Source organism: Amblyraja radiata, chromosome 4 (genome assembly GCF_010909765.2).
Source record: "Amblyraja radiata isolate CabotCenter1 chromosome 4, sAmbRad1.1.pri, whole genome shotgun sequence".
In the NCBI taxonomy this organism is placed as follows: Eukaryota; Metazoa; Chordata; class Chondrichthyes; order Rajiformes; family Rajidae; genus Amblyraja; species Amblyraja radiata.
The window spans coordinates 85,584,274-85,611,534 of record NC_045959.1 but is presented as its reverse complement, the minus strand read 5'-3'; the positions used below and the strand labels follow the sequence as shown (position 1 = coordinate 85,611,534).

Below are 27,261 nucleotides of genomic sequence, written 5' to 3'. Positions count from 1 at the left end.
AAGTTTGGAAATGTGTTTTCCAATGTAGAAGGGAAAAAATGTTTGACCAATTTATTGTATTTCTTTGTGGAAATCCCATCGGTTTAGAGGGTTATCGGTCAAGTGTAGATGTGGCATGTTGGTCGGTGTAGCAAATTGGACGAAGGGCTTGTTTCCACACTGTATGACTCTGACGCTCAATGACATACACTGTGGGTGTACAATTAGATTTACTGAAGGCATTTGAAAACGTACAACAAAGATATTGTAGATGATAAAAATTCAGAGTACCTTGCGGTAAAATTTTGGCATGGGAATGGGTTAAAGATTGGCTAGTTGACAAGAATTGGACAAAAAATTGTCTTTTTCTGGCTGGAAAGATGTAATGAATGTGCCTCAGAGATTGATGCTGACTCAACATTTTACTATTTGTGTAAATGACAGTTGTGGAGGCATCAAAGGTAAATTTGGTAGAAGAGCATAAGGTAGCCAAAAAATGTAGGAGGTTGAGTTTACAGACAAACAGAAGGCAATTGAAATATAATGTCGGGAGATGCAAATTTGTGCATCCTATTTGTAGATTGGTTTATGCATGCAACCAATCATATATAGGTTAGCATCACTGACCCCGCCTTACTGTATCATTTATATTAACACCCACTTCCTATGCTACGCAGTTCGGGTAGCAGACAGGATGCAGCAACAACTAACATGCTACTATGCTGTTAAGTCTGTATGTGGATTAAAGATGATCGTAAATTACATGCCCTGTATATGTCTTATCTACACTCATTTAACACCCCTAGACCATTTTTGGTTATTTTGTGGCATTTGCACGGGGTGTCAGTACCACTCCCATAGCTTGCATTGGTCCACGCTTTAAGGCACGATTACAAGTCATCAGTTTGAAACATTAATAGCCCTGTCTCACGGTGCGAGTCCACCCACGAGTGATCCCGAGTGAAAGAAAAAATCAAACTCGGTGTTTTCTACGAGATTCCAAGTTTATGTTCACGAGTTTAAACGAGTTCCCACGTGTATGTCTAAGTTTGCTGTTTACTTCTCATTTCTGCGATGTACGAAGTTCCTCTCCCGAGTTGCTCTTGAGCCAACAACGACTACCGACCGACGTGTGGAAAAATCATCACATGATAAAAAATGATGTCATGCAGTTTTTTTTTTTCACTCTAAAAGCCTCCCATGTTTAAATTTCTTAGGATTACGGAATCAAGGGATATGGGGAGAAAACAGAAACGGGATACTGATTTTGGATGATCAGCCATGATCATATTGAATGGCAATGCTGGCTTGAAGGGCCGAATGGCCTACTCCACCTATTTGCTATGTGCTTATACCTTTTAAATGTTTTGACATACGTTTCAGGATTCCAGCATCTGTCTTTTCCAATATCCTTTTCCCTGTATTCCTCTTGGGCTTTTCCTCTCTTTCCCCAACTCCAATCTCCTCCATCTGCCAGTCCATCTGTGTAGATATGAAGTTCTTCTTGGCTGTCTATCTGTATGTGTGGACTTTCCATTAAAAGTCATCCATGATCATTATCTCACAATCATTCAGGTGTTTTTGTCACTCATTTCTCATCGAGTCATGGGTTCATACAACACAAACAGGCTCCTCCGCCCACCATGTCGATTCCAACCATAGCCTTCCTAACCGTTATTCGAGTTCTGGCCCATATACTCTGTAAACCTGCCTCATTCGCGTTCTCAGATTACGACTCCAGTACTTACTGGTTCGAGAAAAAAGTCATCAGATGCCCTCTATTCCGCCTGCTGCTCACGTTAAATCTACGCCCTTTGTGTTCAATTAATCTCATCATTGTCTGTCCTCATTCAGTTTATTATACGTTCACTTGAGCAGCGTGTGTCACTGCTCCAGGGACCCGGGTTCGATTCTAACCTCCGGTACTATTTTATGAAGTTTCCCCGAAGTGCTCCCTTTCGCTCCCCGCACGCTGCTGTGTTGTATGAACCCATGACTCGATGAGAAATGAATGGCAAAAACACCTGAAGGACTGTCACCTTCCCCTGATGTGTCGGTGAGTGGTCAAATGGGGCTCAGGTGGGATTTTGATGTGAATGCAGGCAGAAATGAGTTTAAGGTAAATTAGTGTTTGACGGCTGGCTCAGTGGGCCGAAGGGCCTGTTTCCGCCCTTTGGGACATTTTCACCAGGTGTGTGCGCTGCCATACGCGAAGCTTCGCTATTTGTAAAGGTTTCTTGTCTAATGTACTTTTTCTAAACTCACTGAACCCGAGTTTTGGGATTTTTCAATATATAGGCTGACGGCTAGTACATTTCTCACCACTGTTTATTCATCGCTCGGCAGACTGTATTTCGGGGATCTCACCTCACTCCTGTATCATTGGCCACGTTATCATATCCTGCACTGTTTTATCCGTGACTGCGGATGGTAGCGAATGACCGCAAAGGATATTCCCCTTCGTGTTGGCAAAGTTTTGCAATTGGTTTATTTTTCACATAAAGGTGATTTATTTTTAAGAGTTGGTGTGGATCATTTCATTTTCAAATAATCTTATTCAAACAAGAGATGGACACAAAAAGCTGGAATAACTCCGGAGAAAAGGAATAGGCGACGCTTCGGGTCGAGACTTTTTTTCAGCGATGCTGCCTGACCCGCTGAGCTACTCCAGCTTTTTGTGCCTGTCTTTGGTGTAAACCACCATCTGCATTTCCTTCCTACACTTATTCAAACAGGAATGCATTCACTCCCCTTCTTTCAACAAGGTGAAAAATTTTCACGAGTTAACAAGTTTCCCGAGTACCTGCATTAACAAGTTTCCCGAGTACTTACGAGTCGGTAATGGGAAGAAGGCAGAAAAATGGGATTATGTGGCAGAGATCAGCCATGATTGAATGGCAGGGTAGACTCGATGGACTGAAAGGCCTTATTCAACTCCTGTCACTTGTGAATTTGTGGAATGTGTGATAGGTGCTTAAAATAGGAGAGGCTTAGGATAGAGGTCTTCATGTGGGCAAAAGAGATTAGTGTAGATGGAAATCATGATTGGCATGGATAAATTGGGCCGAAGGTGCCCTTTTTATGTGCTATATGCATCTATAATTATATGAATAATCTGCTAAACTGTTTTGTAAATACAGTGAAATATTTTATTGATCATGTGCTGACATTTGACCAGTCCAAAATGACTATACTCCTGGAAAATGTAAGCATGGTGAACTGATTATTTTATACTTGGTTGTATTAAGGTCTTATTAAGTGTCTGAATTTATTAGTTGACAGATGTTAGAATATTTAATTTAGTTGGCAGGTGTCCATCAAACAAGCATAGTTTCTGCTGTTGTAAATATCTCTGATTTTAACTTATTGATAACAATCACAACAAATGTAATATGTTGTCATATTTGTCATGGGAAAGGTGTATTAAAACACTACCTGCTACACTCTGAAGGATTTTCAAGATGCTCATCGTAAAAGACAATATTTTCACCTGATTGAGGCTGGAAATTATTTTGACAGTTCAGGCTCTTTCTGGACTAATAAATGTTCCAAAACTGGTAACTGCCAGCATCAGTCAGGACCATGGGGTGGAAGATTGCAACCTTCACGTGGTCCGCCCTGTTTCGACGAATGCAATCAACCCGGCGTGCACAATCAAATAGAACAAGTTGTCCTACAACTTTAGGCTGTGCACGCCATACGCAAGAAGAAGAAGTCAGGACCATCTATACTTCATGGTCCCATTTAATCTACCTGCAAACAAACTATTTTGAATGATGTACAAGTTAAATGTATGTCAACACTCTTAAAAGCAGAAAATCATTATAAATTTTTTTTTTTTAAAGCAGGCCATTCAACTCCTCAAGCCTTTTTCCTGCACAAAGTGTCTCTCCCTTAAAAGATATTTGTATAAACCAAAACCGTGATAACTTATTTCTACATGACGAGCAGGAAGTTGGCAGTTATCCTTCTCTAGTTCGTCAGTACAGGAGAGGGTTGACGAATTTCTTCAGCAATCTGACGTGGCTGTGCACCATAATCTGCAATGTGCATCATATTCTCTCTGAAGGCCAAATACAATTGACCACTTTGTCAACAAATAGACCAGCATAAATTAAAGAACATTAACCTCAAGTTATGCCTGGGTGTGTGTTCCTGAAAACCACAGTGTAAATTGACACCTCATAACTGGAGGCTTTAACTCTGTTGAAAGTAGGATTAGGAATAAGATTTGATATGATTAAATAAAGTTAAGCATAAAATAATGGCGTTCAGGAGCTTATTAAAGTCTGAAGAAGGGTCTCGACCTGAAACGTCACCCATTCCCTCTCTCCAGAGATGCAGCCTGTCCCGCTGAGTTACTCCAGCATTTTGTCCAGCATATTCATCAAAGTGGTCACTCGCCATTAAGCTTGTAATCATAGTAAAATCTTCAAGTAAATCAACCAAACAGATGAGCGGCAGACAGTAACTTTCATCGGATCTAACAAGCAATGATCATAAGGTCATAAGTGATAGGAGGAGAATTAGGCCATTTGGACCATCAAGTCTACTCCGCCATTCTATCATGGCTGATCTTTCTCTCCCTCCGAACCCCATTCTCCTGCCTTTTCCCTTTAACCCTGACACCTCCTAATCAAGAATCTATCTCTCTGCCTTAAATATCAATTTACCTGACCTCCACAGCCTTCTCTGGCAAATAATTCTACAGATTCATCACCTCTGATGAATTCCTCCTCATCTCCTTACTAAAGAAGTGTCCTGGTATGATGTGAGAGACTGAAGGATCCATGTGGTCTGCCAGAGTGCACCCCTAACCTACGTGTGAGCTTTGAGGGCTCTTATTCCTCAGAGCATATCCTGGCCGCTAAGTGATTAGTCAAATGTACAGTATGAAGCCAGACATCTTGTGAATTTGAAACATTGTTCCTATTTGCACGAAGCATATATACATGAATCAATGTAACAGCTGAATAATTGATGGTCCCATTATTAATATAAGCTAAGGGGAAGATATTAAAGTAATTTGAAATTTAAATTTCTCGTTGGAAAACGTTTTGGCAGAGGGAAAGTGGGTATGAGTTTTGCATTAATCAATGTATCTGTTAGTCCTGTTTTTCTTCAATAATAGATGAAGTCATCTAAAAATCACTGAAGTATGATTTGGCACTGAATCGTATTCCAGTGGCTTGGATTGTATATTGTATCTTTGAATGCCTCTGTTAAGGATTCAACGAGTACATAGAGCAGGACACCACAAGAACAGGCTCTTTGGTCCCAGATGTGACCATAATCCTGCAACAGATTAAACTTTACTATACTTGCACATATTATTTTGTGCAATCCCATAATCAAGCTTGTGATTTTAAAGACCATTTAAAAATAAAAACACAAGTTGTTCCCTGTAGCTGGATGAGCAACTATATATCATAACAGTACCTTGTCCAGTTAAAGTTTTCCCGCTCTCGCCCTCCTCGCCAGCCTCCTCAACCCTGTAATTGAGTTAACTTCAAAGAGTAAATTAAAATCATCAAATTTCAAAGCAATTCTGTTCAACAGTGTTCAAGGACCAGTGTAATCTCGCTGATCTATTGGAGTTTGTTTGAGAGCAGAAGAATAAAGATGCATCTGAAGTATCAAACTAAAATTACAGTAACTAAGCAAATAAATTATGATAGCATTTTGGGTGGTATTCAGATTGATTTTCTGCACAACACATAACTAGAATAATTATGTGGTTCCTACAAAGTTAATCAAACAAAGAATATTTCTTGATGCAATTTTAACAGAATTGTAGGGAAGCCTTGGTTGCGAAGTCTCAAAACAATTCTATAATCAGATGTACATATAGGGGTTTCCGTGGCCGCGGGCACAGCATCAGGATGTTTTATGGAGGGTAGCGCAGTGGATGTCCTGAAAATCTTGTCCCTCGGATCTTTAAAAAAAATTTGATCTCACTTTTGGTGGCGGTGGCTCGACTGCAGTCTGTCTGTCTTTTCTCCAGGTGTGTTCTCTCTTGTGCCCTGTACAACTGCAGAAGGACCTTTTTGCTCCTATACTCGAGTCCTCTTGCTATAAAGGCCAACATGCCAATCGCTTTCTTCACTGCCTGCTGTACCTGCATGCTTACTTTCATGTACTGATGAACAAGGACCCCAGATCCTGTTGTACTTCCCCTTTTCCTAATTTGATGCCATTTAGATAGTAATCTGCCTTCCTGTTTTTTATACCAAAGTGGATAACCTCACATTTATCCACATTAAACTACATCTGCCATGCATCTGCCCACTCCCCCAATCTGTCCAAGTCACCCTGCATTCTCATAGCATCTTCCTCACAGTTCACACTGCCAATCAGCTTTATGTCATCTGCAAATTTGCTAATGTTACTTTGAATCCTTTCATCCAAATCATTGATGTATATTGTAAATAGCTGCGGTCCCAGCACCGAGCCTTGTGGTACCCCACTAGTGACTGCCTGCCATTCTGAAAGGGACCCGTTAATCCCTACTCTTTGTTTCCTGTTTGCCAACCAATTTTCTATCCATTTCAGCACTCTACCCCCAATACCATGTGCTCTAATTTTGCCCACTAATCTCCTATATGGGACCTTATCAAATGCTTTCTGAAAGTCCAGGTACACTACATCCACTGGCTCTCCCTTGTCCATTTTCCTAGTTACGTCCTCAAAAAATTCCAGAAGATTAGTCAAGCATGATTTCCCCTTCGTAAATCCATGCTGACTCGGACCGATCCTGTTACTGCTATCCAAATTTCATCTTTTATAATTGACTCCAGCATCTTCCCCACCACCATTTTCTCTCTCCCGCCTTTCTTAAAAAGTGGGATAACATTAGCTACCCTCCAATCCACAGGAACTGATCCTGAGTCTATAGAACATTGGAAAATTATCACCAATGCATCCACGATTTCTAGAGCCATTTCCTTAAGTACCCTGGGATGCAGACCATCAGGCCCTGGGGATTTATCAGCCTTCGGTCACATCAGTCTACCCAACACCATTTCCTGCCTAATGTGGATTTCCTTCAGTTCCTCTGTCACCCCAGATCCTCTGGCCACTACTATATCAGGAAGATTGTTTGTGTCCTCCTTAGGAGGACATCTTGTCAAAGCTTTGATAAAGAGCAAATTGATACGATGCTCTGTCCTGCCCTGGTCAATCCTCGTAACAAAAGAATAAAATTAAAATTGTGAGACGCGACTCTCTTTGCACAAAGCTATCCCAAATCGATCTATGCCTAGCCAAATGCAGATGAATCCTGACTTGGAATCCCCTTGAGTAATTTCCTCCCAAAGGTTTTTCCTAAATAAAGATACAATATTAGCTACCCTCCAGGCTTCCAACACCTAACCCGCTGTTAACAAAGATGCAAAAATGTCTGACTGGATTTCTTCCCTGGCTTCCTACAACATTCTCGTCAGGCTCCAGGGATTTGTCCACCATGTGCTTCAAGATTGTGAAAACATTTGTAAAGTCTGTTTAAGGACATCACTTTTTTGAGCTCTATAGTCCTTTATGTTGACCTTTTGATTAAAATAATTTAAGATTGTACAATGCTTGAAACTGTCACTTGAGAAGTATAGCTGTTATATTTTCAATGCACAATATATACCATTTCTGATTTGTTCATGTGAAAAATATGAGCAACTATCTATCAGATTACATTTTTAAACAAGATGGTGTTAGTTGTTCCAGGATTATGAGGCTTAAAATCTTCATGTGTTTCAGCAGGCTGGCCTATTAGTATTAAGGGGCCATTTGTTTCTGACATTAGCAATCACTGCTGTCAGTGTCATATGGCTGGTTGATGCTGCCTCTGACTGGTTTGAAGCAAAAATGGTTATTACAATCTGGATTAGAAGCTGTGTACACAGAATATTCTCTGGAGATCTCATTTTGAACTCCATTATTACGGTAAGATTTTTTTTCAGCTGATTATATTATTCAGCAGCCTAAATTTCTACCACAATGTAGGTTTATATTTGTGAAAGCAAACTAATTATAGTTGCACAGGTAAAATTGAATGAGAACTGCCATTGCTCAAGTTGGTGTTTGCCAGCGCTGCCATCTCACTTTCAGGTGCGATCCGTTGTGGGTGCTTGCATGTTTATAACTGCATGATATAGACTGAGGTGGCATTTTTAAATCTCAAGAAGATTGAATTGTTTTATAACTATACAATAATGTACTTTTCGTCAAATTCAGCCAACAAGCTATCTTATTATATTCCAAATAAGTGGTTGCAAAATACTGGGAGAGATGCTGTGTGTTACAGCGCCAATCTGTGCAGCAATCAGATTTTAGATTACTGCATATGTTTCCAAAACTACCATCTATTTGATCAGTACAAAATCAGAACACAACGTTCCTGTTAGAATACCAACTGCATCATCAAAAGCTGCAATTTATGCTTTGCTACCTGTTGTATTGCTACTGAACTTTGATTTATTTTAAAAGAATAGCTTAAGTATATTTTTTTATAACAAATATACTTTTTATTTATGAACGCTACATGTACTATTGAATGGGTTAGCATTGTGTACACGCGTGAAGAGTCATTTTACTTAGAATCCATTTGAAGACTCGATGAAACGCACTACAGCCACCTCTTTGATTAAAATCAGGGAATTTCTCCAGCAAAGTGAAATTAATATATTATACACACAAAATATCCTTCTTTCGCCTACAGCCCAGTTATGGCTTGAACTCGCATTGTATAGAACAATAAAATAACTGAATTTTTATGCATGAGTGGAATAGATCTCAGCATTCACTGTTTCAAATGCAATTGCCATGCAAGTCTGGATGCATGGTTTACATTTTAAACATGTCTTGTCGTCATTTTACCATCCTTAAGTTACATTTATAACACAGGCAATAATTGATATCCTCTATAATTTGTTTATATTTTCTAAATTCACAATTTCTTTACATTGATATTTACATCCCTTTGCTTATTGTTTCCCTTGCCTTCAAAACTACCAGCAATGTGTCCTTTCCACTAACACCGGAGCCGCACCCAACCCTCAACCCTCACCGCAAAAGTACACACTGAACTATTATATTACGTTCTGTTCAGATTCCCCTTCCTGCCACTCTTCAGGTGGTTGACTATGGTACCATGTACAAAAATAAGGGCGTTAACACAGTTACTATAACCCAATGGACCAAACTAATGATATCCTTGTCTGAATTTAATTCTCTGATCCAGTATTCTCAGTGGATCACAGAAGAATCATATATATCAATAATTTAAATGAAGAACATACATGGCAAAATTAGCGAGTTTGCTGATGATACAAAAGTGGGTGCTTGTGAAAAATTGCAGCAGGATCTTGATCGATTGGCAAGGTGGGCTGAGAAATGGTTGATGGAATTTAATATAGAGAAAAGTGAGGTGTTCCATTTTGGGAAGTCTAAAATGGGCAGGAGCAACACGGTGAATGTGGGACTCTGGTGAGTGTTGCAGAGCAGAGGAATCTGGAAGTGCAGGTGCAGGTTCCTTGAAGGTGCAGTCGCAGGTAGATGAGGTGGTCAAAAGGACTTTGGGCATATTGGCCTTCATCAGTCAGAGTATTGAGTATAGACATTGGGAGGTCATGTTGCCGTTGTATTAGACATTGGTGAGGCTGCATTTGGAGCATCATCTTGGAGGAATGACGTTGTCAAGCTGGAAAGGGTACAGAGAAGATTTACGAGGATGTTGCCAGGACTAGAGGGTCTGAGCTATAGGGAGAGGTTGGGTAGGCTGGGACTCTATTCCATGGAGTGCAGGAGACAAGACAAGAGAGTTTATTGTCATGTGTCCCAGATAGGACAATTAAATTCTTGCTTGCTGCAGCACAACAGAATATTTTAGGCATAAATCCAGATCAGATCAGTGTGACCATATACCATAGAATATATATACACACATAAATACACAGATAAAGTGCAACAGGCTGTTATAGTTCATAGTTTGTTTGAAGTTGTGTTTAATTGTTTGATGGCTGTGGGGAAGAAGCTGTTCCTGAAACTGGATGTTGCAGATTTCAGGCTCCTGTACCTTATATCTGATGGCAGCGGAGAGATAAGTGTGTGGCCAGGATGGTGTGGGTCCTTGATGATGCTGGCAGCCTTTTTGAAGCAGCGCCTCGATGCTAGGGAGGTCGGAGCCGATGATGGACTGGGCAGTGTTTACAACTTTTTGCAGCCTTTTCAGCTTCTGGACGCTCAGGTTGCCGTACCAAGCCACGATGCAACCAGTCAGCATGCTCTCTACTGTGCACCTGTAGAGGTTCGAGAGAGTCCTTGACATACCGACTCTCCGTAATCTTCTCAGGAAGTAGAGGCGCTGATGTGCTTTCTTTATGATTGCATCAGTGTTCTGGGACCAGGAGAGATCTTCGGAAATATGCACGCCCAGGATTTTGAAGTTCTTGACCCTTTCCACCATCGATCTGTTGATATAAACGAGACTGTGGGTCCCTATCCTACCCCTTCCGAAGTCCACAATCAGTTCCTTGGTTTTGCTGGTGTTTAGAGCCAGGTTATTGTGCTGGCACCATTTGGTCAATCGGTCTATCTCACTTCTATAGTCTGACTCGTTCCCATCAATGATACGTCCCACAACAGTGGTGTCGTCGGCGAACTTGATGATGGAGTTCGCACTATGTCCGACTACGCAGTCATGAGTATAGAGTGAGTACAGCAGGGGGCTGAGCATGCAGCCTTGAGGTGCTCCTGTGCTGATTGTTATCGAGGATGACACATTTCCACCAATACGGACAGACTGTGGTCTGTGAATGGGTGATCGTATAGAGATGTATAAAATCATGAGAGGAATAGATCGGGTAGATGCACAGTCTCTTGCCCAGAGTAGGTGAATTGAGGACCAGAGAACTTGGGATTAAGGTGAAGGGGAAAAGATTTAATAGGAATCTGAGAGGTGACTTTTTTCACACAAAGGGTGATGAGTGTATGGAACAAGCTGCCAGAGGAGATCGTTGAGGAAGGGACTATTCCAACAGTTCGACAGGTACATGGATAGGTCAAGTTTGGAAGGATATGGACCAAACGCGGGCAGGTGGGACGTGGTGTACGGCGTGGGCAAGTTGGGCCAAAGGGCCCGTTTCCAAGCTGTATAACTGACTCTAAGTGTAAATAAATTTATACTATCAATTCCTGGAGTGGGATTTACCCCACAAACATCTCGCTTGATAGCCAGGTCCAGCTGCTAAAATGAAGATTTTCATTACCATTTCCTCTAACTTTACCACTCACATGAAGGAAAATATTTGACTATTTAAATCGTTTGATATTTTCTGCTTTGAATTGGACCTCTGCATTTGTGCAGTATGTGATGTATATAATTATTTCTTCTTGTTTACTATTAACAGCAGTGTAGCTAATGTTATTCCTTTATTTAAGGAATGTAAAGAGAATTATAGGCTGGTAAGGTCACGTCAATGGTAGGGAAGCTATTGGAGCGGCTTGTTCAGGATAGGATTTACTCCTATTTGGAAAATGGTTGATTAGGAACTTCAGGATGGCTTTGTACATGGCAGGCATGTACAAAGGGGAGGGGAGGGTAATGGTTGTCTACATGGATTTTAGGAAGACATTTTATCAAATCCCTCATTGTAGACTGATCCAGAAGACTAAAATGCACGGGATTAACAGTGACCATATCGATTCAAAACTGGCTAAAGACGGGTGGTTGTGGTGGAAGGATAATATTCAGGTTGGTGGTCTGTGACCAGTGGAGTTCTATAGGTGTCTATACTGGGAACTCTGTTTTTGATATATAGAAATGACTTGGACGTAAACATTGACGGGTTAATTAGTAGGTTTGCAGATGACACTAAGATTGCTGGGGTTACAGACTGTAAGGAATGCTGTCAAAGTATACAACAGGGTAAATAGATCAGCTGCAGAAATGGCTGAGGGAGTTTAATCTGAACAAGTAAGTGATTGCACTGATGGTCATATGTATAGGGGAAATATGCAATTAATGGCATGGTCCTTAACAGCATTGATGTAAAGAAGGATCTTGGGGCCCTAGTCAATAACTCCCTGAAAATGCCAACACCAGTATATAAGGTATAAAGAAGCTTATGGTATGCTTGCTTTCATATTGAGCTTAAGAATCAGGATGCAACTTTGTGGACATGGTTTGGGCCGCATTAGGGGTACGGTGTGCAATTATAGTCAGCCCGTTGCAGGAAGAAAGATTGTGACTATACAGGGAAGTTTACTGGAATGATGCGTAGATTAGGGGGTATTAGCTACACTATGCAGTTGGGCAGGAGTGGATTATTTTCTCTGGAATGCGTGAGGTCGTGGGGGGTATATAAAATTGTAGAGCGGAATAGTGACAGCGGGCTGGAAAAATGAAAATGAAAGAGGGCATAGCTTTAAGGTGAGAGGGACAGGGTGGTGAGTGCCTGGAATGTGCTGTCAGGTGTGGTGGTTGAGCCAGAAAGGATAGTCGCATTTCGGAGACATGGATTGGCATATAACTAGAAAGGAAATTGAGACATGAATTGCGTGCAGGTAGATAATAGTTGGTCTAACCTCAATGCATCATAGTCGGCACAGACATTGTGGGTCGCAAGCCCTGTTCCTGTGCTGTATTTTTCTATTTTTAGTTTGGACCCATACGACAAAACTTTATTTATCTGCCAGCGAGGGGGGAGGGGGGAGTCGGTCTCACTCTATCCAATGACTGAAGGGGGTGGAGTTGTACAGTTTGATGGCTTGATTGATTTTTGATTATTAGTAATTATAAATAAAGGCAATTAGTATGACAATCAGTTAGTGAGTCTCAAAGTGTTAACCTGTTTTCCAGAAACTTGGCCCAAAACCTCATGAAGAATTAGCATAATTTTCATATGAAGATGATTGTTTAAGAAGAAAGCTTACAATATTTTCTTGCCAAAATAGTATTCGGCTCTCTGAATGTATCTAATTTTTAGAGCAAAGTTATTATTTTAAGTTAATTGGTGTAGCTTACGTACATTTTTCTACTATTCGTATGCTGTAAGAGAATACGCATTTTGATTTAATTGAATTATTCCCACCAATTTTGAATTAATCTTTCATCCAATGATTGTAAAGGTAAAAAATTCTCTCCATAGAAACTCAATTTGGTGGAACAAAATCTTTTATATTCACAGAATTAAGATTCCGTATCAATCACCATGCATTGCTAAAATACTTTTTTTTTTAATTTATAAGAACTGCAGCTATTGGATGATTTTACAAGCTTGCTTGGAAATTGTGATCCCCAAGACCATTCAGGAAAAGAGTTTGAAAGTAATTTTGGTTGTTGGAAACCTGAAGTTAAAATTAAAAATGGTGGAGATAATCATACAAAATAATATGCTTGTCAGCTTCTATGGAGATCAAAACAAAAGAACAGTTTCAGGTTGATGACATTTTAAGTTGAGCAAGCATAGGTGCTGTTTGGTCCTGTGAATTAAAATAAGCAGCACCATAATGAAAATGCAAGGCCAAAAGAACTGGCTTGCCCTCACCACTGCAAGCAGCAACCTGCACATTTCTGGCACTGTTCCAAAAGTTCAGCTGCCAAGTTTGTAAATGTGCATTTGGACAAAAGAGTGGTTGGATGTTTGGAGCAGCAATATCCAGGAGAACAGACCCTCTTGATGTAGCATGTCAGCTGAAAGATCAATTGATAATTTTCTTGTCAGGAGAGTTCACCCAGCCATGTCCTATAATTAAAAAGTGGCAAATGTATCTCCGGAAAAGAGATTTCTCTTTTTCGGTCTGAGTAAAAACACGTTGATGTGTTTCATTCATTTGAAATAAATTTGAACCAAACGATTTGCCTTCCTCTTTTCCATTCATTTTTTGTCTTTATCATAATTGTAATTGCAGTCAGATTTTTTACGAACAATAATACCAGCAATAAATATCTACTTTGCCCTGAATCAATCATGAGTTGCCATATGGACTGTGCAGGTATAATGAAAAATGTGTTTGCAGCAGCATTACATGCACGCAAACTCATATAATTTTATTATCTGTGGATTATACATAATTCTACATAAATTCCGCAGGACAGTGAAATAGGATTGTGCAGATTGGTTCTAGAACCTAGCTATTCTACAGAAAGTAACTGTTCTTGAACCTACTGGTGTGGAACTTCACGCTTCTGTACTGTCTGTCTGACAGTAGCAGTGACAACAGGGGGCATGGCTTGGTTGGTGTGGATCCATGATAATAAATGCTACCTTCTTGAGATAGTGCTTCATGTACATGCTTTCAATGAAGGGGAACGCTGCACCTGTGATGGACTGAGCTATGTCCACAACACACTGCAGCCTCTTGCATTCATGTTCATTAGCATTTAATGTACCAGGACATTTCACAGCTGGTCTACAGTACTAGTGTAGATATTTATTAGAGAATTCTGTGATATGCCAAATTTCTACTTCTAAGAAAGTAAAGGCGCGAGCACACCTTTGTGAATAAATATGGTGCTGGTCCAAGACAGGTTATCTATGATGTTAACACCCGGGAATTTGAAACTGCTTACTCTCTCCACCACCAACCCAACAATGAAAATGCAGATAGACACAAAAAGCTGGAGTAACTCAGCGGTCCGACAGCATCTCTGGAGAAAAGGAATAGGTACGTTTCTGGTCTCGACCCGAAATGTCACCTATTCCTTCTCTCCAGAGATGCTGCCTGACCCGCTGAGTTACTCCAGCTTTTTGTGTCTATCTTCCGTTTAAACCAGCATCTGCATTTCCTTCCTTTACAATTAAAATGTAGTCTTGAGTTGATAGTCAGTGAGAAGATGCAGTCTTGGGTTGATCGTGAAGAGAACATGTTACTAATCCGTACTAATTGAGATCTGCCGATAAGGAAGTCTGAAAGTTTACTCAGGTAAGGGTAATAGTCGTCTTTCCCTGAACAGCATTGATGAAATTTGGAATTTCAGGAGTGTCTGGTGTTTTCAAGGTCTTTTCAAGGTCATCTCTGATGCAATGGAATTATCTTTATATTCCATTGCATTAGTGAAATCAAATACACAACTGTAATAGTTCAAGGTCCACAAATCTATGCCTTGGATATAAATCCAATAATTTAACCTTTTGGTTCAATCATTAAGCATTTATAAGTATGGCACTGTATGATAAGAAAGCATCAAAAACTAAAGTCAGTCAGTAACTCACCTGCTCCAGTTGAAGTAGAGCCTAGAAAGTCAAACTTAGGATCCCTCTGAGTTCCTCCAGCGCTTTGTATTGCTGGGAAGTCCAAGTTTTGATAGTTGGAGCTTAAATGCTGATTTAGCCTATGGTATTGTACCTTTCTAGTTGCTCCAGGCTTTGGTGTGGATGCAGAAAGAACTTGTTTCCTGGAATGAGGGATTGTAGCCTTGTGAATGGTCCAGAGCAGCTTGGATGATTCTTAAAGTAGAGACGGTTGAGGAATGATTTGATGAATCCGTACTAATGAATCCGTACTTAGTAATCCATACTAAAATCATGAACAATTTGCCGTAGAGAAATTATTTTTGATGGCTAAAGAGTAGATAACCAGAGGACATGAGAATAATGGTAATTGTCAGTATGATTAGTGATTGGGAGAAATGTGTTTTAATAGTATAGTAGTTCTCAAGGCAAGATTAGTCAAATACTTGAAGGAAGTAGCAGGAAAGTGCAACCAGATCAGTTTGCTTCAAACCTAGCAAAAACTAAATGGACAATATGGTTTCCGCCTATGCTCTGTGATTCAATTTTGATATGGAAAATTTGTTAAGGTACCCAGATGGAAGCTAAATAAAAACTGGTACAGCTTGAGGCATGTTAAATTTTTGTAGTGATTCAAGTTACACAAACAACTTTTTGCTGAAACAGTGATTTGTCTTGACTGAAGATAGACACAAAAAGCTGGAGTAATTCAGCAGAACAGGCATCATCTCTGGAGAGAAAGAAATGGTGATGTTTCAGGTCGAGACCCTCCAGGTCTGAAGAGGGTCTCGACCCGAAACAGCACCCATTCGTTCTTGCCAGAGATGCTGCCTTTCCCGCTGAGTTACTCCAGCTTTGTGTGTCTATCTTCAGTTTAAACCAGCATCTGCAGTTCCTTCCTACACATTTGGCTTGCCTATCTTTTTTCACTCGTGGCGCAGCAAGAAACAGTGTGGATAGTATCATTAAGTATATGTGGCTCTCTGCATGAAAATTATTTGTCTATTTTAATTCATATTGGATGTGTAGCCTACAAAAGGCACGCATGTAAATACTGAAGTCAAAGCTAGTGTGGTCCCCCCTTAATTAATAGTAATTGCTCTAATATGGTTTCAGTTGGCAGCAGTCAAAAGATGTTGATTCGCCTTTATGTTCTAAATCCACAGAAGCTTTGTTCTTGTATTTTCTTATCTTAAACAATATTTGCTGAATAAGTTCGCAAGACCAAATATATGAGATTGCATTCACATGACCTAGGAGCAAGAAGCACTGGATGATTTGCTTTGTTAGTAGATAAACATGAAATGCTGAAATAAAGGAATTATTTAGTTTTGCAAGCATATTATAAAACAGTGCAGTGTGGGGGGGGGGGGGTGAAACTTTATTTTTTGCATCACATGTCATGTTTATACTGAATACTGTAGAGTTGGAGTATTTTGAAAGCAATAAACATTAGTCATTGATATTTTACATGCATTGTGTCAGCCAATAGGGCAGCGATATTAGCTGGTCGATAATCAAACTGAAAAACAGATGCTATCCATTTTGCTCTTCTTTATAACATTATTCACAGATGATGTTAAGTGTCAAAATGTTATCCTATGAATCTCTAAATTATTTGTATTTTTCTCTCTTTAGTGGTTCAACAGCTCCTTTCAGCACACTTTTATGGAGTTTGTGAGAAACAGCAGTGGCTATTGCCCAGCACAACATAGCATCTTTGCAGACAAGTAAATCTAAGCAAGAACCTGAAGACTACCATTTTGGATTGACCATCAAGTTTAAAAAAAATAATCCAAGTGATAAGAGACTTGGCCTGTTCGGTATCACTAGTTGCATTCTAATTGTTTTGCAATGCATCTCCAAATGGGGTGACTGAACTGTTGAATGTAAGAAGCATTTGTAGTTTGAAGGAGAGCAAATAAGAAAAAACGGAAAAAGGGACTGATTTTATAAACAAAGTTTAAAGAATAATATTTTGTTCTTGTGCTACAATAAGAAACCTACAATTGTATGAAGACAGCGCACATAAATTAAATTGGAGGTACTAAGATCATTTACAGACCTTGTGCTAAGATACTTCTGTGCCACCGGTTTCCAATCCAATGGCTCGCATGAATCGCCCTGCACCCGTGGAAGTTTCTTACAAACACATGAGATTTCTCATTACACACAATCCAACAAATGCCACATTGGGTGCATTTGTAGAGGTGAGTCTTGAAATGCTAAATATAAATGGGACTATTTGACAATGCTGCTTCTATTGGTATAGATTTTGGTGCCTGCCATTTTGCATTTGAGTTATCTAAGGGAGACTTAACATTTGTGAGGATTTTCTTGATTTGGAATCCTATACCTTAGTGGTAAAGAAAGTAATGATTTACAAGAAGTCGATGCACTTTGAATTATAGATGTTGCAATAATTAAATCATCTGACCCAAGTAGTCAGATTATTTAATTTACATGCTTGTCGACTTCCTTTTTGTCTTCAATAATTTATCAAACCTTAAATGCACTTAACTTCAACCCAGGCATAAACTCTAGTAATACGACCATAGCCTTGTGAGCCATGTACATTTGTATAGGAAAAAGCTGCTGCTTTTGTTTGTTTCTGTAAGTGACGTGAAGTATATGTTTTCAGGTTGGGCGCAACATTGAAACTGAGTTGATTTGAATTGGAAATAATGAAATGAATGCCATCTACCTTATTTGATATTTTTTATCTCGCCTCGGCTTTGTGGGTCTTTATTGTGGAAAATAAATAGGGAAGCTCTAAGTTTTCCATCTTGTCCTGCTTTTTATCCTGCATAATTTTATACAATGATTTTGCCTTCCCATTGTTATTTCACTTGTCAATAGCACCTTTGGGAATGATCAGAAATTTACGATCTACATAAATGTTGAAGATAATAGAGCCAGTCAGGGATTGGATATTTGGTGGCCAGTAATTTGCCATGATGCCATAATGCCTGATTTTTCTTTTAGTATGTATATTTTTAAATTTTATTTTATTGCTAATTTTGAGAATATCTGGACAGTGTCACATAGTGTGAGCTTATTCAGTTCAAATTTAACAAGTTTGAAGATTGAGGCCTAAAGAGCAGAAATCAAAATGAAATTCCAGAACTTCACTGTGGACAGTTACTTGAAGGCATGGTCACGGTTGTTGATGGAACAAAAGTCAGAGTCAAAATTAGAGGAGGTATTTGGAAGCTGGGAGCCATGTGGTTCAAATATTAAAAATATGAAATGAAGGGCAAATGTGTCCAAATATCAATGATACGAAGGTTTTGAATGTGTTTAGTTCATGGAAGTTAAAATATCAGAGGATAAAATAGAAGTGCTTCAGAATAGTCAAATCATCATCCATCAGCAACTAATGAGCTGAGAAAAGGGGAACAGGTGAGATGATGGAAATTTGAACAAGCAGTGATGTTGAGAAGGCATATTTGAGGTCAAATAGTTCTTTCAGTTCTTTCCAGATAATTACAGATTATATAAGTTGTATAGTAAATATGTAATCATGTGGCTTAATTAGAATTAGAAGAATTAGAATTATAATTACCTTTATTGTCATTCAGACCTTATGGTCTGAACGAAATTTCGTGCCTGCAGTCATACATACAATAATACAATAATAAACAACAATAAACACAAATTACCGGATGTGAATAAGCAATGCCCTTCCAATTTAACAAGAAGAAACTTTTGAGTTTTAAAAACTTTTTGAGATTTATTCTTGTATCATGCACCAGCAATGGCCAAATCGAGTTTGCAGATTTATTGACTTCTATTTTGTGGGTGAGAATAAATTTCAAACTGGTTTTGCTATTTTTAATATTAAAAATGCTAAAACCACCATGCTCTTAATTTGAATTCAGTTTTTTAGTTCATAACCCACAACATAAAACAATAAACTGTACATTACATGTCTCATTCATCTACCAAAATGTCTTCATCAGCAATAATTCTTAAATAGTTACATGTTTTCTTCTCTTAGGAGCTAAAGAAGTATGGTGTAACAACTCTTGTGAGAGTATGTGATACCACGTATGATAAGAAGCCAGTGGAGAATGAGAGTATTGAAGTAATAGTAAGTAAAGGCTCCTTGCATTTTATTCATAAAAATGTTTGCATTCCACAGATGTTTAACTTGGTTTGTTCTGTGCTTACTTGAGTTCAGTGCTGACCAGAGAGGGTTTCCTTAATAATGTGGCAATTACAATATATTTCCTGACAGGCACCACTTTAATTTGGTAAAAGTTAAAATAGGGTGAGTTGTTTTGATTACAACATTTGTATTAAATCAATGTCCAGCAGCCACAGCATCTAACAAGTTCTTGATATTTTTTTCATTTTGGTGCCCTACCATGTACATTTCAAGGCTTTTGTGTGAATTTTTCATGGCCTTGTTCTTCAATGTTGTAAGTGTTGAATGGTTCATGGAAGACATTCATGGGCACAATTTGCTGGTCAGGCAGCATCACTGGAGAACATAGATATGTGACATTTTGGGTTGACACCCTAGTTCAGTCTGATTTCAGGGGTGGAAGAGAAGAAAGATGGAAGAGAGGAGGGTTAGGATAAGATGTCACTAACTTGATTGAAAGGCTGGCTAGCTGTTAGATGTATAATTCATTTTTAAAGGGAAAGTTGTATAATGTGAACCATACTGTGCTTCATTCATCCTCTGGAATTAGAGGTAGAATGAAGTTTGGTGATGGGACCAAGAATGTTTTAAAAGACAGGGAAGAATACCAATGACTTTGGAGACCTGAGTGTTCGAAGAATAGCCAAATGGATACTTGTGATCCCCTGTATTTAATTGAATTGCATTCTGTTACATTATCAATTTAACCTGATGGGGTTGGACAAAGAGCATTGAAGGTGCAAAATGTAATTCTTTGAAAATGAAGCTACCAATAAGAGCTGGAATGGGTACAGAGAAGATTTATGAGGATGTTGCTAGGACTAGAGAGTCTAAGCTATAGGAAGATGTTGAGTAGGTTGGAACTCTATTCTTTGGAGCGCAGGAGATGAATGGTGATCTTGTAGAGGTATATACAATTATGAGAGGAATCGATCAGGTAGATGCATAGAGTCTCTTGCCCAGTATAGGTGAAATCAAGGACCCGAGGACATAGGTTTAAGGTGAAGGGGAAAAGATTTAATGGAAAACTGAGGGGTAATTTTTTCACACAAATGGCAGTGGATGTATGAAACAAGCTACCAGAGGAGGTAGTTGTGGTAGGGACTATCTCAATATTTAAGAAATGGTTAGACAGGTACATGGATAGGACAGGTTTGGAGGGATATGGGCCAAACTTGAATGTAGCTGGGACATTTTGGTCGGTGTGAGTAAGTTGGATTGAAGGGGCTTTTTCCACGCTATAATATGACTCTGACTCTAAGAAGTAAATGGTCAAAGAGGCAATTGCAAATTGTGCAAAGCAGAAAATTGATCACAATTGAAAGGCATCCAGGTGTAAACAGTAGAATTCTGCTGTTCACATCTGGATGAATTTGACCAAATGGGAAAGAAAACACTTTCTTCCTACCAAATATAAGTAGGTATCAATTTAAAAATAGAATTCCAAGAAAAAAGTTGTTGTGGATTTTGCATCAGTTATTTATGGAATTCCCTGCCACAGAGGGCAATGAAGGCCAAGTTACTGGATGGATTTAAGAGAGAGTTAGATAGACTTCTAGGGGCTAGTGGAGTCAAGGGATATGGGGAGAAGGCAGGCACGGGTTATTGATAGGGGACGATGAGCCATGATCGCAATGAATGGCGGTGCTGGCTCGACGGGCCGAATGGCCTCCTCCTGCACCTATTTTCAATGTTAAGTTATGTAGGCAGAACTCTGTAGATCGCATATTATTATTCTATAAAGCTCATAACTTTGAAGTTTCAGCATATGCAAGGTTAAATGTGAAAATCGTGAAACTGCTGTCCGTGTTTCTTTACAAGCTGTGTGGTTTTGCAATCTTAAATAATCAAAGGAGATCTGTGATCTGTTGAGAATTTTGGGTATTTCTAAAGTGTTCTTGTTGTATAATACTTGGGCTTTATTACAAAGTAGAATATTTTTATTTTTTAATTGTAAATTAAGCCACAAATACCTGTCAAACTGGATTAACCTAACAAACGAATCTTATGTGTGGATTATTGTACTCCAGATAAATATCATAATATAATAGTGAGATTAAACAAGAACTTACCAGTTTGAAGTTTGAACTTTATTTTATGAGGAGTTACGATGAGGGAATACGTGAAGAAGACCCGTTCAGCCGCACGTGTGTCAATCTTCAAAGCAGCGGTGTGAAATCACAGATAATAATAACAGTGACTGAAGTATGATAGCAAGATGAAAGAAGACTGGAACTACCAGATGAGCTTAACGAGGGCTGGGAGCAGAGGGCACGTATTCCCTCATCGTAACTCCTCATAAAATAAATATCAAACCTCAAACTGGTAAGTTCTCGTTTAATCTTACTGTTATAATACTACCAACATTAAGGATGTTTGGAGAATTGAAAACCCATCGGGTCGAGAATATTCATTTTACTCACCAGTACATAAAACTTACTCAAGGATAGACTATTTTTTAGTAGACTCAAAACTTATCCCATTTACCTATAACTCGCAATATCATAATATCATAATCTCAGACCATGCTCCACTAACATTTATGATTAAACTAAACGGAATGGTAGAGACACAGTCACAATGGAGACTTAATCCCCAAATCTTAAAAGAAAAGTTATGTAATGAATACCTCGTAAAACAGATTAATATGTTTTTTGAGGCTAATGATAGCCCTGAAATCTCTGCCTCCCTTCTTTGGGAAACATTTAAAGCATTTGTGTGATGAGCATTAATCTCTTCTCAATCATTTCTTAACAAAGAGAATAGGGCCAAACAACAGAAATTGGAAATGGAGATTAGGCAATTAGACATAGAAAATGCAGCAGCACCATCCATGATAAAACACAATAAAATTGCAGTACTGAAATATAAATTGAACAAGATATACTCAGACCAAGTTATAAAACTTTATCAACATACAAAACAATTAAATTTTGAATTTGGTGATAAACCACAAAAACTATTAGTGCGACAACTTCGTAAACTGGACGGGGAAAAAACAATTTACAAAATTAGAACAGACAAGGGAGAAACACTAACACTGCCTAAAGATATTAATGATAGATTTTTACAATACTATCAAAAATTGTACTCATCTAAAATGACAGAACAATCAGCAGGAATGGAAACATTTCTACAGAAATGTAAGCTTGCGGGATTAGATCAGAAAGAGAGAGAATCACTAGGTTCAAAGGTTCAAAGGTTATTTATTGGTCACATACACCTAGGTGTAGTGAAATGCTTCTTGCCAGTGCAGCACATAAAGAAAGAATACAGACATAACATTAATAAGAGATTTAAACATAAAGAACATCCCCCCACAATGGCTCCCACCATGAGGGAAGGCACAAAGTCCAGTCCCCAACCCCAGTTCACCCATAGTCGGGCCTATTGAGGCCTCCACAGTTGCCTCTACGGAGGCCCGATGTTCCTGGCCGTTCTCGCCGGGTGATGGTGCTCCGGCGTCGGGAGAATCTTCACAGCGGCTTGGGACACCTGGAACGGCCGCTTCCGTACTGGAGGCCGCGGTTTCCGAAGCCGACAAGGCCGCGCCGGTTGGAGCTCCACTACTGGCGATCTCGTCGCGAGATCCCAGGCTGCCGATGTACAGTTCAGCGCCGCTGCCCGCGGCCGGCCGCTAGGTGCTGAAATTACGATAAAAGACATCGAAGAGTCAATTAAATCTTTAAAAAACGGAAAGGCTGCAGGTCCTGATGGTCTAAGTTCTGAATTTTATTAAAAAAATTATGATCTGGTTTCTCCACGCCTACAGACACTGTACAAATACGCTTACACTCAACAGAAACTCCCAGAAACTCTAAATGAATCTACAATCATACTCATACCAAAAACGGATAAGGATCTTGAAGACCCAGGTTCATATAGAGCAATAGACCTTTTAAATACTGATCAGGAAATATTAACTAAAATTCTATCTCATAGATTGAGCTTAGTGATTAACAAATTAATACACCCCGACCAAACAGGTTTTATTCCAAAACGTTATTCATTTTATAATCTGAGAAGACTATTCAATAATATATACTCCAATAGAATCCCTAATGCAGATCTAGCAATTATTTTGTTAGATGCTGAAAAAGCATTTGACCAGGTAGAATGGCCATATTTATTTTCGGTGATGGAAAAATTTCAATTGGGAGAGAAGTACTGTACATGGGTTAAATTGTTATACTCTAACCCAACAGCTAGAATATTAACAAACCAAATGTTATCAACTAAATTTAATCTCTCTAGAGGTTGTAGACAAGGATGTTCACTATCCCCACTATTATTTGCTCTTGCAATCGAACCTTAGCAGAAAGCGTTAGAACCCATACAGGAATATACGGATATAACACTAGAGACACAAGGAATACAATTTCCTTATATGCAGATGATGTACTAATATATATTACAAAGTTAGAAACTAGTATTCCAAATCTATTAAATTTAATAACTCAATTTGGTCAGTTTTCAGGATATAGAATTAATTGTAATAAAAGTGACATCATGCCAATAACAAAACTCAATTTACATACATTACAACAATCCCCTTATAAAATAGTTAAAGATAAATTTAAATACTTAGGAATCTATGTAACTAAGACATATACCTCTTTATTTAAACTAAATTTTACCCTTACTGAACTACACAAGAATATTCAATACTGGAAAACACTTCCCATTTCAATGCTTGGTAGAATTAATGCTATAAAAATGATCTTCTTACCGCAACTACTGTACCTATTTCAATTAATCCCGATATATATCCCAAAAACTTTTTTCAAAAAAGTCGACTCCATTGTTACAAGTTTTATCTGGGATTATAAGAATCATAGAATAAGTAAAAAACATTTATGTAAGTCAAAGATAAATGGAGGTTTGGCTTTGCCAAATTTCTTGTTTTATTTCTGGGCAGTCCATATTAAAAACATGAATTTCTGGCTGGAAAAAATGGATCAACAACCAGATTGGTTAAGGATGGAAAAGGAAGACTGTTTACTTTTTGAAATTGGTCCGATCATATTTGCTACCACAAAACTGCACAAAAAAACCTATAAGGAAAACCCCATAATACATAGTGGAATACGAATTTGGAAACAATTTAAAAAAGTTTTAAAATTGAATAATATACCACTATGCCTTCCCATTGTAAATAATCCTTTATTCAAGCCATCCTTTTTGGATAAGGGTTTCACACAATGGAAAAATTATGGAATTAAAAAGATTGGACATCTTTATGGGAAAGGCACTTTTCTTTCATTTCAGGAGTTACAACAGAATCATGGACTGCACTCAAATAATTGATGAATGTTTGAGCAAGCATCCTAACACTGAAAAATTAATAGCTTATATTTATAACACCCTCCTAAACAACAAGGTACCACCGACGGAACCATGTAGACACACATGGGAAAATGAATTAGGTAATCCTATAACGAAAGATTTGTGGGACGAAAGTTTACAACATATACATCAATGTTCGTTAAATGCCAGACATGCTTTAATACAATTTAAAGTCTTACATAGATTGCACTACTCTAAAATAAAACTAAATAGAATCTTCCCACAAATCTCTCCTATTTGTGATAAATGTCTACATCTAGATGCTAATTTAACACATACGTTTGCAAATTGTATAAAAATTAAACATTTCTGGACTGATATTTTTGAAATAATTTCAGGTTATTAATACAAAACTGGATCCAAACTCAAAATTAATAATACTTGGAATATCAGAGCAAAGTTTAACACTCACAACAAGCCAAAGAAATTTTGTCGACTACAGTATAATAACCGGGAAAAAAATAATATTAAAATTTTGGAAAGGCCCTACAACCCCCACAATTAAAATGTGGATTGTGGAAATGTCGGAGACCCTATATCTAGAAAGAATTGAAAGAATTGTCTTAATGGACAAACAAGAACTTTTTGATAAAATATGGGCTCCATTATCTGACGGGATAGATTGGCCCAGCACGAAAACCCAACTGAAACTTGAACTCAGGATTAGATGAAAAGTAATACTTTATAATCTACGAACCTATCTCCAATGACGTATTACAGGTGCACAACCTTTTATCCGAAAGCCTTGGGACCAGACACTTTTCGTAATTCAGAATTTGTCGGTCTTCGGAATGGAAATTTTTTAGCGTAGATTTTAAAGGCTGGCTCAGTGGTAGAGTGCTCGGCTCATATCCGCAATGTCGCGAGTTTGCGCCTTGATCCCGGCAGTAAACTCGGTCGCGAGTTTGAGTCTTCAATGTAGTTTTTTCTTGCAGAATAAATGTTTGTATGAAATGCAGTGTAGGAGAGGTGTACTGACTGTGTGGGCAGAACTTTGGAAGTGATTGCCCACCAGTCTAAAAAACCGCTGTGTCTCCCTGTCCCTGGGATAGCAGGGGGCGATCAAACAGCACAATACCCCCCTCCCCCTCCAACTCCAGAGGAATCCGCTCCCCGATGGGCCGCTACGGCGACAAGTGGCAGTTCGCCCACAACCCGAGCTGCGCCACCCAAAGAACAAGACGTACCTTGCACACCATCAGCTTCTGCCCCTACGGGGAGCGTGTTCCTCTGGAGTTGGAGCGGGGCTAGGCTGGAGTTGCCCTTGCCCCCTCCCTCTGCAACTGCAAACAACCCCACTCTCCTGCAAGGGCGGTACAGTTCCCGGAGGATGGCAGGTGGCCGGAGACGTCAGGACCAACAGGAACCCGCTCACCGATGGGCCCCTACGACGCCCCGAGCTGCGCCCCGTCATCCGCAACCCAGGTTCCTCTGTAGTTGGAGCGGGGCTGGGCTGGGCTGCTGTTGGCTGTGGGTCTCTGGGATCTCCGTGCTTGCAGTGGGCCTGGGGGTCGGTGTCCCGATGAGGGGGCGCAGCTCGGGGAACGGCTTCTGGTGGTCCTGACGTCTCCGGCCAGTTTGCAGTTTTCCTCTGGAGTTGGAACGGGGCTGGGCTGCTGCTGGCTGTGGGTCTCTGGGATCTCCGTGCTTGCAGTGGGCCTGGGGGTCGGTGTCCCGTTGGTCCTGACGTCTCCGGTGACTGGCACGGTCCTGCTGCAATCGCTGACGTGAAGACAGTGCAAAGCCCCCGCGCCGGTGCAATGGGCGGGGAGCTGGAGAGGGGAGGGAAGGGGTCACACACATGGCCGGGAAGCAGAGGGGTGTAGGTGGGGTGAAACTGAAGGGAGCGAAAATATGCTGCTGCCTGCCCCGCTGAGTTAAAAAGTTCCCACGCAAGACTCACGATACACTGTGTATTGTGAGTCTACCGCGGGAACTTTTTAACTCAGCGGGCAGGCAGCAGCATATTGTCAATTATTAACCCTCCCGCGCAATATAGCCTCACCTTCTCTTTTATGAACGGGGATTTAGTTCCCCTTTCTTCGAGGACCGACCGGAGGTTCCGCTGTCACCTCTGCAGGCCGCCCTCGGTGAACGTTTTCAAGGACCTTTCTTCAAGGACCGAAAAAATGGCTGCTATTCGGAGGTTTTCGTTATTTGGATCTTCGGATAAAAGGTTGTGCACCTGTATAAGTAATCCATTCCACCTTTTTTGTTCTTTTGATATTTGTAACTCTTTATTCTCTCTTTCTCTCTTTTTCTATATAAAAAAAACACTAGAAGCAGAAGTAATTGACAATTGAACATTTTAATAATGTATGACTGATGTATATGAAAAGTTTTTTTACTATAATATGTAACTATACTTTATAATATGTCTACTTCTAATAAAAATATTATTAAAAAAAAAAAAAAAAAATCTTACTATTTTACTTCGGAGTCACGTGAGTGACTACGTGAAGATTTCAAAGCTCTGTGATTTCATGCCGTGAGAAAACAAGTCTACACAACCACAACTGCCTCATTGACAAAATGAGGGGAAACATTCATAATGCATACAGT

The 27,261-nt window shown here is 39.4% G+C and overlaps 1 protein-coding gene across 4 annotated transcripts in view; it reads left to right on the top strand.

Moving 5' to 3' along the window:
• The window catches only part of ptp4a3 (protein tyrosine phosphatase 4A3), a 96,459-nt gene that overhangs the window by 52,702 nt on the left and 16,496 nt on the right, over positions 1-27,261 (top strand). For 3 of the 4 annotated variants that reach the window (XM_033019933.1, XM_033019936.1, XM_033019934.1), the window contains exons 2-3: positions 16,842-17,413; positions 19,204-19,296. In XM_033019933.1, the coding sequence (XP_032875824.1) occupies positions 17,309-17,413; positions 19,204-19,296 (198 nt within the window). In that variant the 5' untranslated portion in view covers positions 16,842-17,308. Of the gene's footprint in view, positions 1-7,770; positions 7,915-16,841; positions 17,414-19,203; positions 19,297-27,261 lie in introns of those variants that run through there. The other variant, XM_033019935.1, reaches the window with a different exon arrangement.